This window comes from Epargyreus clarus, unplaced genomic scaffold (genome assembly GCF_041222505.1).
Source record: "Epargyreus clarus isolate Ecla_fem2 unplaced genomic scaffold, WU_Ecla_fem_2.2 ptg000005l, whole genome shotgun sequence".
NCBI lineage: Eukaryota > Metazoa > Arthropoda > Insecta > Lepidoptera > Hesperiidae > Epargyreus > Epargyreus clarus.
Window position 1 is genome coordinate 13,828,859 of NW_027332213.1, and position 15,091 is coordinate 13,843,949.

A 15,091-nucleotide genomic window follows, 5' to 3' on the forward strand; every position below is an offset into this window, starting at 1 on the left:
CACTTCCCTTTTTGGGATATTGAAGTTTATAATGCCAAACAGACAACTTGACATGGACATAATGTTTTAATATTATTTATTTTTTCGTAATATTATGAAAAGTCACATTGTTCATATGAAATGCAAGTAATTTTTTTAACATTTAAGGCACACCGTCGGATGGTGGGCTGGCCACACCCGGTGGGCACAGGCTTGGTAAAGTGAACAGAATAAAAACCCTTTGCAAATATTAAAAGTTTTGACTTCGCTACTTAGAATACCAAAATTATAGACGTAGCATCACTTACGTAATAATTTGATTTACCTTATCTTACCTGTTCCTATGTTCCTAGTGGTCTGTATCTATATAGGTTTTAGCCTAAATAGATATCTTATCAAGAACATACACATACTCTCCATCATCGGTACCCCTTGCCAAAATTAATCTGATTAAACACTAATAAAAGCACAAAATTGTCTAGAAAATATATTTTAGTACATCAAATTTCAACAGACATTTATGTTTGTTAATTAAAAATAAATGATAAACATCGTTGACACTTTATTCTACGCGAATAATCTCCACAGAACGGCTAGTGTCTATATTCTAGATAATCTAAAACTCGCTAACTTATTTTACAATTATATATTACAAGAGGAGTTGAACATGACCGAACTGCCTTAAAGTCAAGCGTAAGATACATAACAATTAATAAATTTAATCATATGATATATATAAGTAAAATGTATAAAAATATTTGTGAATATCGCAACAATTTAACAAGTTTTAAAGCATAACATTGTATAAAAAATTCAATATCCTTAAGTATTGCTTATTACAGCTGCGATTGATTGTACTTGCTATGCAAAACATTCAGATCATAGGAAGAGCATAATATATATATAGTGTTTATATAATAAGGTTGCCATCATAACGAATTATTATTGATTTGACCGAATTTGGAAAGCGTTTGAAGCCGGTTGCAGCAGAATTAATATGTGTGAAACTTTAAAAATCTGGTATTAACTATCCATGCTATACAACAATATTCATAATTAAAGTCTATTCATTTTAATTAAACAACGCGTCCAAAGCGACAAATTATATAACACTTCAATTAACATTCCAAATCAACAATTTTGTCTAACATAACGAATATAATATTATACTATATTGAAAATGACAAACCTTTTATTAAATTGTGCTATTATAAAAAGTCAACAAGAAATTGTAAGGCATGATCGATCATGTTCACTCCCAACTAACGTACAGACGAAAGGACCTAAAACTTACACTATATATTTACATTTGGCAACTTCACTTAGTCTATGAGTGGTGATATGCGCGCGGCATAGGGCCCCGACAGTGGTTCCCTTGATATTTCATATTACAACATATGTTTAATAAATCACGATAATCCATTTGATACATCTTAGTTCGTCCGAGATTGTAAACTACAGTGCTTTAACAGATTTTTAATCTATATGTAAAAGCTAGCCTCTATCGTTAAATAAAATAATTAAATTCTCGCCAAAGATGGCCACTTGATATCAATGCTCTGAGATGCCGATGATATAAAGAAATTTACTAATTAATCATGGGGGACAGACTGCACTGGTGCACTTTGATGTTGAATAAGGACATCACGCCCCATAATATACGCAAGCAAAATTAATAAGAAATATAAATCATCGTCGTTTTAATTTTTAAGACATGATTTAATTATAGTATTCTATATTATAATTATCTACGGCAGCGTAATCGTACCGTACCTCACGTACGTAACGTGAATGATTAATTACAATTGTCTTTTAATTGCAGCACAATCTTACGTACAAGTAAACATCACAGTCGTGTCCCACAATTCTTAATAAAAAAATCTAATTTTGTGTGCTTCTTTCTTGAAGTTTAATGAACCAGTTCCAAATACTTTTTACCGTATCTATTTTCACTGGCCATTTCGAATACGACCTTTGCCATTTTCGTAGTCGGTACAAAACTAGAAACGTAGAGGTCAGCTGAGCTTAGCCTAAAGATAGGAAAAGCTTACGTATCGACGAAGTTATTAATAATCTACCTACATTTCGACAAGATAGATCGCTAATGAATTTTTAAATTTAGCATCGACATTTACCTTAGAAAAATTTAACACCTAAGTTCATTGCTTCGATTCCAATAAGCACTTTTAAAGCAACAGCAGGCCGAACTAAGTAAATCAAGTAAAGCCAATTAATATAATAAAAATCATTAAAGCATAAACCCACGATCCATATTAATGTCCAATGTGCACGAAGTCAACTCATTTTTATCGTGCGTTGAACTAAAAAATTAAATATGGACCGAGTTTAATCCCGTTACCATACATTGGCGCCAACTATTTGTTCATAATTATAAAACGTTTTACTGTACACAACTTAGAAAGTCAAATTTAGAAATTCATTTTTATATACAACTTCAAAAAATATTAAACATTTCAAGCAATCATACAGCCCAAAATACAATTAAAGTGGTAATAACTTCATTGGCGCCAATGTGTAGTCCCAGGTTGACAGAGGCAGTCTTGTTAAAAACGGGGTTCTTAATGTTTAGGCAAGATATGTTTTTTGAGATATTATCGCGTCCAGTCTCTCCGATTGGATGGATATTATTTTGTCGGATCTTACGGAGAACCCCTAAAACGCATTTAAAACTAATAACTAATTTTAAATATAAGTATTAAAAAGCTCGCATACACCTACTAATGCAAGTCATACATACAGTGATAGGAAATTTCATAACAAATCGCGCGTGATGCTTTGTGTGAGTAAACTTTGTACATATACATTGCCTACCTATGTGTGCGTATAACGAAATAGACATTTACAAAAATCTACCTTATAGTCTTTATATTTATTTATATAATGAAGACATCTGAGATCGACTGTATCAACAGAAGCAATCACACCATTTTTATAGCTTATTTATTAATAACAAGATTAACAGCCATGCAATTCATCCTCCTCGATGTGCGTGCAAATATTAATTAAATTATTTGTACAAAAATTGCGAGGTTTACATTTTCATAACAAACGCACGATTTTGTACTGAACACTTCTTGTGTTATAATATAGTTATAATATTCATGCAAGTTATTAACCCATACACGAAATTGGTAACGCTGATATTAGCGTTTATTTGTGCACAAAACCTGTATTAACATATTTAACAGTGAAACGTGTATTCTAATAATATAACTTTTATCCAACCAGATATCAGGTATCTGAATAATTTATCATAATAATTAATTTTTTTCCAATTTAATGAGTTTATAGGCGTTTCCTTATACACAAGTTCGATATAATTTATTTTACTATTTACAAATTATTTAATATTTTACAACATTTATCAATAGGTGTATATGAGCTTCAATATAATAAAAAGCTAAATTAGTTGCCAAAAATATATGTTATTCAAGTTAGTGTAAAAATAGTTTTATAAAAAGTTACAAAATGTAACACATAAAATAAATTTCGAATACAAATAATACCTACTGGTATTTTACAAAAATGGACTAATTGATTTCAAACCTCAACTAAATATGTAATATCTAAAACATAAAATTATCTAAATTATTACTATGTAAATGTAAACAAATTATATGAATTTCAATATAATAAACTTATGCTGCCAAATATTGATAAATAAAAAAATACATCATAGCAAATGAAAAATATAATTCAATTAAATTGTATTTAGATACCAATTAATTATTCGTGTATTTCTTCTGAATAATTCTTATTCGTAAATTTTCGAATAGTCCCGGCGCTAAGCCGTAAAAATACGCTACGAGGAAGAAATCCCCTTTGTACTCGTAGTCCACTAAATACTACTGAAGAAGTTCAAGCCGAGACGGCCCGTTCACTAGACATTCAAACGTTTTTTACACCATAATACTTGAAAGCAAACATTTCAAAATACCAAAAACTCCTACATTTTCTTCATTTTTATAACTGGATATTCATCAATCAGTATTTATAATAGCTGCAACAACACATTCCCACATATATGTGGAAAGATGGATTGTTATTTTCAATCATTTGGTTTGGGACCTCCCCTAACTACACACCTTGTCAAACCTTGACCAGAAAGAATTATTTAGATGTTTTTTTTATCATCTATAACCTGATAGGAAGGAAGATAGGCGGATAAACGTTAAATGAAGTCAAATTTACTCCTTAGTTAGGCAATACGCGTTGAGCATTAGTTTTTATGTGACAAAGGACTAGTTGCATTCAAAAACCTAAACATTAATGAATTGTTAAATAAGAATTTTTAAAGTAATTAAATTTACGAAACCTAAAGAGTAAAAAATTATAAAAAAAAATGTTGTATTATTTGTACCATGGCACAATAACGTCATATCAAAATAAATGCTACTTTTTCAAGGACTTTTAGTTGCCTGTTGCGTTTAGCGATAACTTTTATCATTAAACAACACCTCAATACTTTGCTGGAACAATTTGTTCATTGTACGTTAAATTATTCAAAACCTCATCAAAAAAAGTAGTTGTATATTTTTGTTACACTTGAACTTTCTCGATCAAATGTGGATGGATCGTTAATAAAAATCTAGAATAGGATATCTGCATCACTCAATCATACCGTCACGGTCTTCACAGCATAACAGCTACCAATGTTCCAAGTAAACCTCCCTTAACTTACTTAACACACGTAAAACTTAGTAAGTGCCAGTGGCTCACTCGAATTGCGAAGTGGCAATGTTGCTCACCGAAATTCAAGATCACTCGTCCGAATGAAATGAGCTACAGAGTCGGTCATCAGAATATCTTAAATCATCAAATTTTACCAAAATCACTTATCTAAACGAAATGGGCTGTAGAGACGAGAACTTTATAATTTGGTCATCAAAAATAAATGAGAATTCATTGCTCATAGGGTTATCGTGAGGGGATCAAGGCCCCTTACGACAACTCAATGAGTTACAGAGTCGATCACGAGAACTCCATGACCCACATTATCACTCACGAGAACTCAATAAACAACTGAGTCGGTCACAAGAACTCAATAAACCACAACACGATAAGCAACATACCCATCTACACGAACTCAAGGAGCAACAGAATCGGTCACTAGAACTCGTTCTAAAATTCGATGAGCTACATATTTGGCATAGAACTCAAGGAGTAACAGAGTCGGTTACTAGTACTCGTTGCAAAATTCGATGAGCAACATACTGACCACGCGAACTCAACTAACAACAGAGTCGATCACTAGTACTCGTTCCAAAATTCGATGAGCAACATAAACGATCACGTGAACTCGATGAGCAACAGAGTCGATCACTAGTACTCGTTCCAAAATTCGATGAGCAACATAACCGATCACGTGAACTCGATGAGCAATAGAGTCCGTCACTAAATTTCGGTATTATTAATCAGTCCTTACCAAAAGAACATACTCGGTCGAGAAATCAAGGAGCAACAGAGTCGGTCACTAGATATCAGTCCTCACCAGAAGTGTATGAGGGGCAGGTCCTCGTCGGGCGGGGGTCAGCAGCGCGGCTGCAAGTCGTGTATGAGTTTTAGTGTGGTTTACTTGGAACATTGGTAGCTGTTACGCTGTGAAGACCGTGACGGTGTGATTGAGTGATGCAGATATCAAGGAGTAACAGAGTCGGTCACTAGTACTCGTTCCAAAATTCGACGAGCAACATACCCGTCCATGCTAAATTAGGGAGCAACACAGTCGGTCACTATTACACGGTGTCATCGATCAGTCCTCACCAGAAGTGTATGAGGGGCAGGTCCTCGTCGGGCGGGGGTCAGCAGCGCGGCTGCAGGTCGTGTATGAGCAGCGGCGCGGTGTCGGGCGAGGGCGCGCGCGCGGCGGCGGGGCGCTGCGCCGCCACGCGCTCCAGCACGCACGACGCCGACAGCCGCGCCTCCGCGTCGTGGTCCCAGCACTCCTCCATCGTGTCGCATAGCACTGCTAGGCCCTGGAACGATCGCGACGATAAATACACATCGTTAAATAACAGATCGTCACATAAGTATAGTCCGCGCCAAACTGCTAGTCCGCTCTGAGGTTGTTGCGAGCAGGTATAGTCAGAGAGCCAATGAGATCGAACAGTATATGCTTGTAGTCAGTATCAAGTATCGGCTCCTTGACGGTGGCGGTGGACAAACTGCGTAAGGGCACACTAACGCAGCTATGTGCCCGTGGGCGAGAGCGGGCAGCGGATGGATGCCGGGGAGGTCTCGCGCTGTCTCCATCCCGCTAATATGTACAATTTGCTGTTGCGACGCGACTTATTTCTATATTCAGAGCGGACTAACAGTTAGGCGTGGACTATACCTACAATAAGAATGGCCAGTAAAATGTTATCACCAGGATTGGGAAATGATGACCGCGTCAATGCAATTCGCATTAGATTAAGTACATGTAAAAACTTAGTTTGATTTTGCAGATGAGAGTATAACGTAAATATAGTCTTAGTATTAAAGATATGACAAGAATTAAGTTTTATTTTAGGAAAATAATGTTATTTTCCTAAAATAAAACTGTCAACACGCAAAATGGAATTTATGAGCATTGGGATTTTATACAAATGTTAACCGATAGCTCTAGTACTCTTTTATCTCAGAAAATTTTGGGCGCAGGCCTAACGTCCATTCGTTGGTAGGTCAACGCTAGATTTACATGTATATTTCTGGAATGTGTGCCGCGCGCCCAATTTTGAAGTTTGGGTGAAAATAAACCAGCGTAACTGTACGCCGATTGCATTTACCTATCAATTTTTGTTACAATAAACAATATAACATTTCGTTCAATCATAAATTGTAGTTCTATTGTATTGCGGTTGTTCCATTTGACGAGCATTTCATGCTGCTACATACTTTGTGGTAAAAGGATGTTTTACGAATATTACGATAAAAATTATAGTAATGAAGAGAGCGGCATAAATGTTTTTGAAGATGGTCAAACCCTTTGTGGTTCCACTCCTGCATACTTATTCGAGGCATTCCAAATTATTTAGCAGGGGTTACTATACAGGTGTGGTCTACGTCAAGTAAGACTCTTAATATTATCTTGGGGTTAATTATGGAAGTCCATAAGCGGCCATGGCCACTTCCCGTCAATTGGACTGTACGCTCGTTTAGATCTCCTATATTCATAAAAAAAGAAATAATAACTTACTGGATGATCCCGCCACCGCTGCGGTATGTGCGGGCGAAGTTTCCTCTGCACCACTGCTTCTTGCATCTCCTCCAGCCCGGGATGCGAACCCACCTCCTCCTCAAGCGGCAACCGGTACTGCGCCGTCGGATCCACGCCGCCCTCGTCACACCTTATCAAACAATATTTAATTTTGATTAACAAATGTTTAGTTTTAGACACGTCATACCTTTACCTATGTACATGAATCATTGTGTAAATAAGGAATTAACGTGTAAGTTATTTTAAATGATTAATAAATAGAAATAGGTCGTAATACATACAATTACTCATTACTTGGAATTATTGACAATTTTGAAGCACGCCTACTTAAACACTGGGCAATAAGTACTTATACATAGGAAAACTAAATTATATCCCTTAACAGTTTGTTTTTGTTTTCATGTTTGTTACAAATTTTTGATAACGATAAATAATAACCTCTAGAAGTGCTTGCAGGTGTACATAAAGAAATTAATTTTAGTTCTAGTCAATGACATATCGATGTAATTTAAAGACGATACAACTTTTTCAATTCATCATTAGGCAAGCTGAATATTTATATTTTTTAAACCTCCCCTTTGTCATCGAAACTAAGCAAAACCCTTCAGTATGCTTACGTAAACATTAAATTTTGAATGTACTAAATTTTGGAAAAAACAGAAAAAGTAAATATTTCTGACGTAAACATCATCCAGATCGGCACCTTTCATGAAATATACGCAAATGAAAGTCCCTCCGGCCTTCTTTGGTGGTTTAATTACACAATTGTACTTGTACAAGATGTACCATTTTTTCTCAAATATTTCTACTCTTTTACGTCTGCCCTCTCCTAAAATTCCCTTAAGAGCAGTACACAGCAGCGCCGAAAGCATTTGACGACGTAACAAAGTACCTAAGAACTCAAGTCCACACAAGGGTCTGCCTGTATCTAAATAGACTTAATAGAAGGCCATTTACAACCAATTTAGCTGAAACGTCTCTTGATCATCGCGATTCCTTTATAATAGTCGCAGTCGCCTTCGTAGCGTTCGTTGCGCACAAGACTCTGAATGAATCACCGCTTGACATGATTGCATACCGTTTATATGAAGGAGCCATTACATACCCGGGTTGGCATAACAGATTTTAATTGACTGTTTGTTCGGTGGGTCTCTAATGTACGTCGAGAAAAACATATTGTTATCCTTAGAGCAATATGTAATCTTATGTTACGATCGACCAATTTAAAGTAATTAAATATGTATGTTTGAAACTGATTACTGAAGCTTAGGTCTAAGCAACATTTTCTAATTGTAACTACAACCAAACAATTAAATGCAATAACTTACCGGGACGCAATCTCCCAGAGGACCAGCGCGCACGCGTACATATCTATCCTCAGGAAGGCATCCTTAGTGAAATTGATCGCGCCGTCCAATACTTCTGGAGCCATGTAGCGTCTGGTCCCGACCTGGCCGTGAGCGTCGCCGCAGCCGCGACCGGCCACAAAGATAAGGGCAAGACCGAAGTCCGCGATACACGCGCTAAGATCCGCTTTGAGCAGAACATTCTTGGATTTGAAGTCTCTGTGAGCCACCGCTGGCTTGCCATTTCCCTCCTCGTGGAGATGGGCAAGACCGCGCGATACGCAGGCAGCCACGCGCCACGCCTCTGCCCAGGTCAACGTGTGCGCCTTTAGGTAGTCGCAGAGGGAGCCCTGTACACGAAAAGTAATAAAATCAACTAAAAAAAGCCTGTACTTATATAAGGTACACATAAGAAATTATACTTCTCTGAAAAAATATACATGCCCATAAAGTTAATAAATAATAATAATGTAACTATTGAAATTTTATGGTGTGTATTTTTCGTTTGTTGATTTTGTAAAAAAAAAATACTCTATATTTCCCAAACGCCTCAACAGAAGTGTAAATTAAAAAATATACAATTTTTGTTTTTTTTTTTAACAAATTATATGGGTTATCCATAACTTTATATACTAAAATGTATTAAATATATTGTCACTTTCTTTTAATAAACTAAACAGATTCTTAAATGATAATTAATGAAGTCCAAAATGATGTCTGTATAACATGTATTGAATAATATATTTTCACTCCATTTAAAGATATAAGAATTCCGATTTAGTTTGTAAGATATTCATATGTGACAATGACCATTTAATATCAAATGATATACTTGCTCATTTGCTGTTCCTATTACAAATTCCTAAACAAACAAAGCAAAGTACAGGACTGATTAAGTTAAGTAGGGATTTGCATTCAATATCATTTAATGGTATAATATTTCAGTATTATCTGCATTATTCCAACAACAGTGATGCTATTAGTTACTTTAACAAACAGATGTTAAAAATTATCAATATATTTACAAATTATGTTGGTAGTTACGTTGGTAGTAAATGAATCATAATTATTATGTACATAATAGCACACACACACATTGTATTTGTGTAAAAAGTGTATTCTTTCATTCATTTACAGGATTTTCTAAACTTCTTTATTCCAGGCTGAAAAAACTACGAACATTTGACCAAAAAGATCCATTTTACTTTTTCAAATTATTATAAATAGTTTAAAAACTTTTACAAGATCTTACACCCTTATGTATGCCCTTTGAGCCTCGAAATAGTATCATTACAAACGATGTATTAATAAAGGTATTAAGAAATATTTACCTTCTCATGATAAGCTGTAATCAACCAGTACTCGGCTTGCAGATTGTCACCTTTCTTGTCAACGCCAATGTAATGTAGTATGTCTGGGTGTTCCATTCTCGGCAGCCTGAAGATCTCTTGCTCAGCCAACCACGACTGCTTGTCTTGCAGTGGAAACACCTTCACGGCAACATCCTTCTGCCCTAACTTAGCTCTCCATACTGCCCCGAATCTGCCCCTAGCTCTCACTTCACAGAGGCTCACAAGTCCAACCAAATTGGACCCCTCATTCTCCATTCCCCCTCCTGCTGATGGTGGCCTAGATAGAGATGATTCACCATTCGCTAGCTCTGCAAACGATCCTCCCTTACGCTTTCTATACAGCAAATAACAGACAACTAAAGCCGCAAAGAGTATGAATAGTGGTGTTAAAGTGTAAGCTATGACAGCCTTTGTGTCATCTTCTGGTGTTGGGAATGGAGAAGCCAGTACTCTGTCCGGAGAATCCGTTTGCACTGGTATACCTGCTTCGAGTCCCGGGAAGGTTGCATTTTGGTTGCACATATCTCCCTCACAACAGCAGTGGAGCAAAGGGAACTTCATGTTATGTACCCTGCACAGGGAGGCTCTGTCATTGCAGGCCACAGTATCTAGGAAACAGCCCTTCATCTTGATTGTGGACTTATTGGTCTCATTATCATAATGCCACAAAACAAAGCAGTGGTTGCTCTTATCCGCCTCTATTGCTTCACACTTTTCTTTCACAACTTCTCTTGGTGTGCATGTTAGATCATTCGGGTCACATGGAGCTGGCATTGATGTATTATATAGCTCACAATACCGAGTTTCAATACCACCCTCCTTGGGGCGCGGAGGGAGATTTAGTAATACATTTGGTGGTGCTGCCAGAAGGGGCTTAAATGTTTGCCCCTCTATCCCTAAAATAAAACAATATAAATATGTTTGACTATAATAGATACAAATGAAATAATTGTTTAAATATAAACAGAAAAAATGAAATAATTGCTTTTATAACTTAGTTATCCAACCAAATATTTTTGTTTATTAAGGCATCAGCGCCCGGTGCAGAATCTTTTAAGTAACTAAGTACAGATGTTAATTTGGACATGGTAAATGGTGAGTTAAATTCACAAAATTTTCACTAATAATTAGAATTCATAATTAAATATGTGCATCTACTAATCTGCCATAAATTTTAATAATTATCACCTAATACTGTGTCATTATAGACAAATTATGAAAATTAAAATTCTTTGATAATTATTACATTTTCATGAAAATAACTAACTACTTATGAATTTTGGGTTTTTACAACAAATAGACACCTCAATACTGTCATTGTTCTTATCACTGCCCAATTTATCTCACAATTATCACGAAACATAATCTTAATATATTAATGGGTGACAAATACATGTTTACTTCTTATACATAAAAATCTACACATAAAAAACAAAACTAATTCTTCGCTTTTAGACTAGTTAAGTGCATTTTAACAACATTTTTTGTATAAAACTAGTTTAGAACCACATCGCACTGAATCTTTAAGACTTGGTCAAGGCGGTATAATTATTATGGACTTACCCAAAACAAGGAGAGCGGCGTAAAGGCCGAACCTTCGCGTCATCATAGGAATCATGGCGCTGGCGGGATCAGACGCCGCCGCCCGACTCGTCGCGACAATCCAATGTTATTTTTACACACGGCCCCGACATCAAAGAATTTTCCAAGTTAGGTACATGTCAGATTAGCTGCCAAACAACTGAAACAACGCACATCCGAACGACGCCGCTACAATCAAACCGACACGCCCACAACTGTATCGTATATCTACAATTAAAATCTGAAATCACGGCAGCAATCACGTTAATTGCTGTGATTCAATTTGTATTTTCGAAATATTTTATGCACAAACAAGCAATCTGAAGTCACAAGCTTCGCTTTTTGACGTTGACAGTGTTGACACACTTGCATACCTTTACAAAGTTTATTTTTATTTATTACATATTTTTAAGTATTGCCCTTTATCAGCCAGTGAGTTAATAAAACTTAATCAAATTCATTATAATACCAAAGTATCTTTATGTAATTAGTTGTATTTACAAGCCAATGATTCGTAAAACAAGTCAAGTCGCCACAATATCTTTACAGCCGACGAAAGTTCGTTTTACAGAATTTAATTCATGGCCGCGCCTTATGTATGGGAGCAGAGCGTGGCAGCATAAGCTATTTATTATAATCAAGGCTTAGTAAATTTCCACAAAATTATCGAAGATAAAATTCAATATATAAATAAATTATTACTAGAAGACTGAACTTCCCAAAAGATGGCGCTACATGTTTCTAATGTAATAGGACGACTTTCCTAAACTCAATAAGAGATGGCGCTACTCAATCACGCGTGTCGCAGTTTATTTATATCTTTTATAGAATAAAACCTCATTTATCAGGAATACGTAGGGAATTATTATTCACTAAAAAGAAACAAATTCTTAGCAGACTCAATTTCCTGATATAATAAAGATAAGAAATTTCATCAAGTAAACTTTTATTTCATCCAGTACCTACATAGTGTATTCTTATTTACAATAAATATGAACAATTCTCAGTTCTCATAGGCCAATGTAAAATATTTTACAGGGGAGAAATTAATAGTCATGTTATCACAATTTATTTCAGTCTTTGTGTGATATTGAAGAGACAATAAACAAGCAGATGTATACAGTTTCTTTTCCTTAAAATTAAATATTTGAGACAAGAGTGGTTCAGAATATTTCTGAAGTTGTAATGTTTGAAACATATTTTCATTATCAAAAGATTTGAATGGGCATCCTCCTTCTTGACACGTCTCCATATTTTGTATTCGCGTACAATTTAAGCTAGAATACTGTTTTCTTCCACCTTCAAGACCGTACATATGTTTTATACCATAAATAAACTTCTTTTCATCTTTCTCCCAATGATGTGTACACTTATGCCTGCCTGTTGGTACTTGGCAGTATTCTGCTTTCCAAAACTCTATGGCTTCTTCAACTGGCATCCCAATATCTTTTAGAAATAAACTGTAATAGAACCTTTGGTCATGGGAGAGTCGGTGAGTTTTTCTCAGATGCTGGTGTAAATTCAGCATGCATGGAGGAAAATATTGCACTGATTTGTCAACTTCTTTGCTTCTTAATATTTTCATATCAGATCCTTTTTCTATACGGAAGATCTTCTTAACTATTAATAATATTTCTATCATTCTCGGATCTTTTTCGTACAAGTACTGTTTTGATTGGCTAATTCTAAGCAATAGGCTTGATTTGAATAATGATACAAGATACTTCTTCCATTTTCCACAGGGTATGGTTGCAATACCTTTACACACTTCGACTTGCCTCTGTGCTACAAATGAGAGGCAATGTGTAAAATATACTTTAATATTATAATATGCGCAGTCATCATCATGTGATGGACAGCAAATATGACTAGCAATACTTTTTAATGATAGACATGTGCAGAGCGTTAGAAGTGGCTCTGTAACCGATACACTATCTAATTTCCTTATGCTGTGAAGTAGTTTTTTGGCGAAACACCGCAAGTCATAGGCAGACAGGGAAAAAATCCTTTGCCTGAACAACATAACTTCAGCATTGAGAAAAAACTGAGTAAACTCAGTGCTTTTCGCTAGCGCGGATAGTATGCACAGTACGAAATGACCAACATTATCGTGAACGCTTCCTTCTATTACGTATTCGTTGTAAAATGGTGAGTCTCCTCTTGACAAAACTTTTAAGTACTCCAATCTTTTAAGAATGATCTCTTCCAATAGATGTATCGGCATGTCGCCTTTCGCAGGCTTTAAATAAAAATAAGACATACTTAATTCATAAGTATTTCCTTACAATGCAGCACATTTAAATATTAAAGAATTTTAAATATTGCTATAACACAATACATTAAACATGTTTATGTTTTTACTTTTACACTACATTGGAATATACATAATCTCATAAAATTTAATTCATTAATCACAATTTTAATAATAAACCTTCCTACATTACTCAGTACATAATATATATTAATTACATTTTCATTTTCATTTGAACTTCAAAAATCAAAAGTTCAAAATGCACTTGTCAAGTGTCAACTTGGTTTCTGTCTTGTCACTCTTGTCGTAAAACCATGACAGTTTTGTGAGTGTTGCAAACATCATAATTCAGTTTTCCTGTCACCATATTTCAGTATCTTAAAATGTTTCTACTTGTACGTACGTACGTTGTGTGTAACTGTATATACATGTTGGAAGAATGTTAATGTAATCATACATCATACCCTTCTCATTCTGAGAGGAGACCCGTGCCCAGCATAGTGACAGCAGTGGGTTAATGATGAATCATACTAGTGATAAATTGTTCTATATTTAATAATATACAGATGGATTGAGATGATGTAGAAGGGTGAGCATCCCCTACTATATTATGATTTTCTAGACGATACTGATTAAAAGTCCTAAATATTTTCCCTAATATAGGGTAAACCCAAAATGTTGGCTACACAGGTCTGAAACCATAGAGTAATTCATAGCCCCAAAATATTTTTTATGCCATAGTCAGTATGCAGATTCTAGCAAACGATAACTTTGAAAACAGCTAAACAAAAATAAAATAGAAATATCTTTGATATTAACAAATAGTACATTACAATACGAGGACGAAAAATTTTTTTCTGACAAGTGTGAGTTTGCAGGCCGAGCCGCAGGCGAGGACTGCAATCACACGAGTCAGAAAAACATTTTTCGTCCGCGTGTTGTATAAAATTTTATATTACGGGGTCGGAAATGGGGGTTTTGCGCACGCGAAGCGTGCGTAAAACGTCCATTTACGCACGCCGTGATATAAAAGTAATTATTATCATCCTTTCTAGAACTAAACATAGCAATAAGATAGGTAAGCAGTCATCGGTGTTCCTGAACATGTACAATACTTGTAAAAGAGGTGTTTTTAAACCTTTTTCAAGCTTCTTGTTAGTGAATAAGTGCATACTTTGTGTATACTTTTTGTGTTAGTATTTATTTCAAATTTTTAATGGGCGATAAAAAAAACGTTAAATTAGCAAACGAGCATATCCATTTACCATCAGTAGACAGTTGGTAGGATATTGCTGCCGATGGACATTTGTTAATCAACTCTAGATAGAATAAGCCCCACAAATTGGTCACAGAAGTATTGCTA

At 35.3% G+C, this 15,091-nt stretch overlaps 2 protein-coding genes across 2 annotated transcripts; both read right to left on the bottom strand.

Annotated features, from left to right (window-relative positions):
- Positions 1–4,818: 4,818 nt before the first annotated feature.
- LOC140742347 (activin receptor type-2B) lies at positions 4,819–11,841 on the bottom strand. Its single transcript, XM_073073256.1, has 5 exons — positions 11,460–11,841; positions 9,876–10,792; positions 8,527–8,894; positions 7,178–7,328; positions 4,819–5,975 (listed from the first exon to the last, which is right to left on the bottom strand). The coding sequence occupies exons 1-5, from the start codon at positions 11,512–11,514 to the stop codon at positions 5,802–5,804; spliced, it is 1,665 nt and encodes a 554-aa protein (XP_072929357.1). The 5' UTR covers positions 11,515–11,841; the 3' UTR covers positions 4,819–5,801.
- A 565-nt stretch (positions 11,842–12,406) lies between these two features.
- LOC140742348 (DNA primase large subunit) lies at positions 12,407–13,910 on the bottom strand. Its single transcript, XM_073073257.1, has one exon. The coding sequence runs from the start codon at positions 13,735–13,737 to the stop codon at positions 12,481–12,483; it is 1,257 nt and encodes a 418-aa protein (XP_072929358.1). The 5' UTR covers positions 13,738–13,910; the 3' UTR covers positions 12,407–12,480.
- Between the last annotated feature and the right edge of the window lie 1,181 nt (positions 13,911–15,091).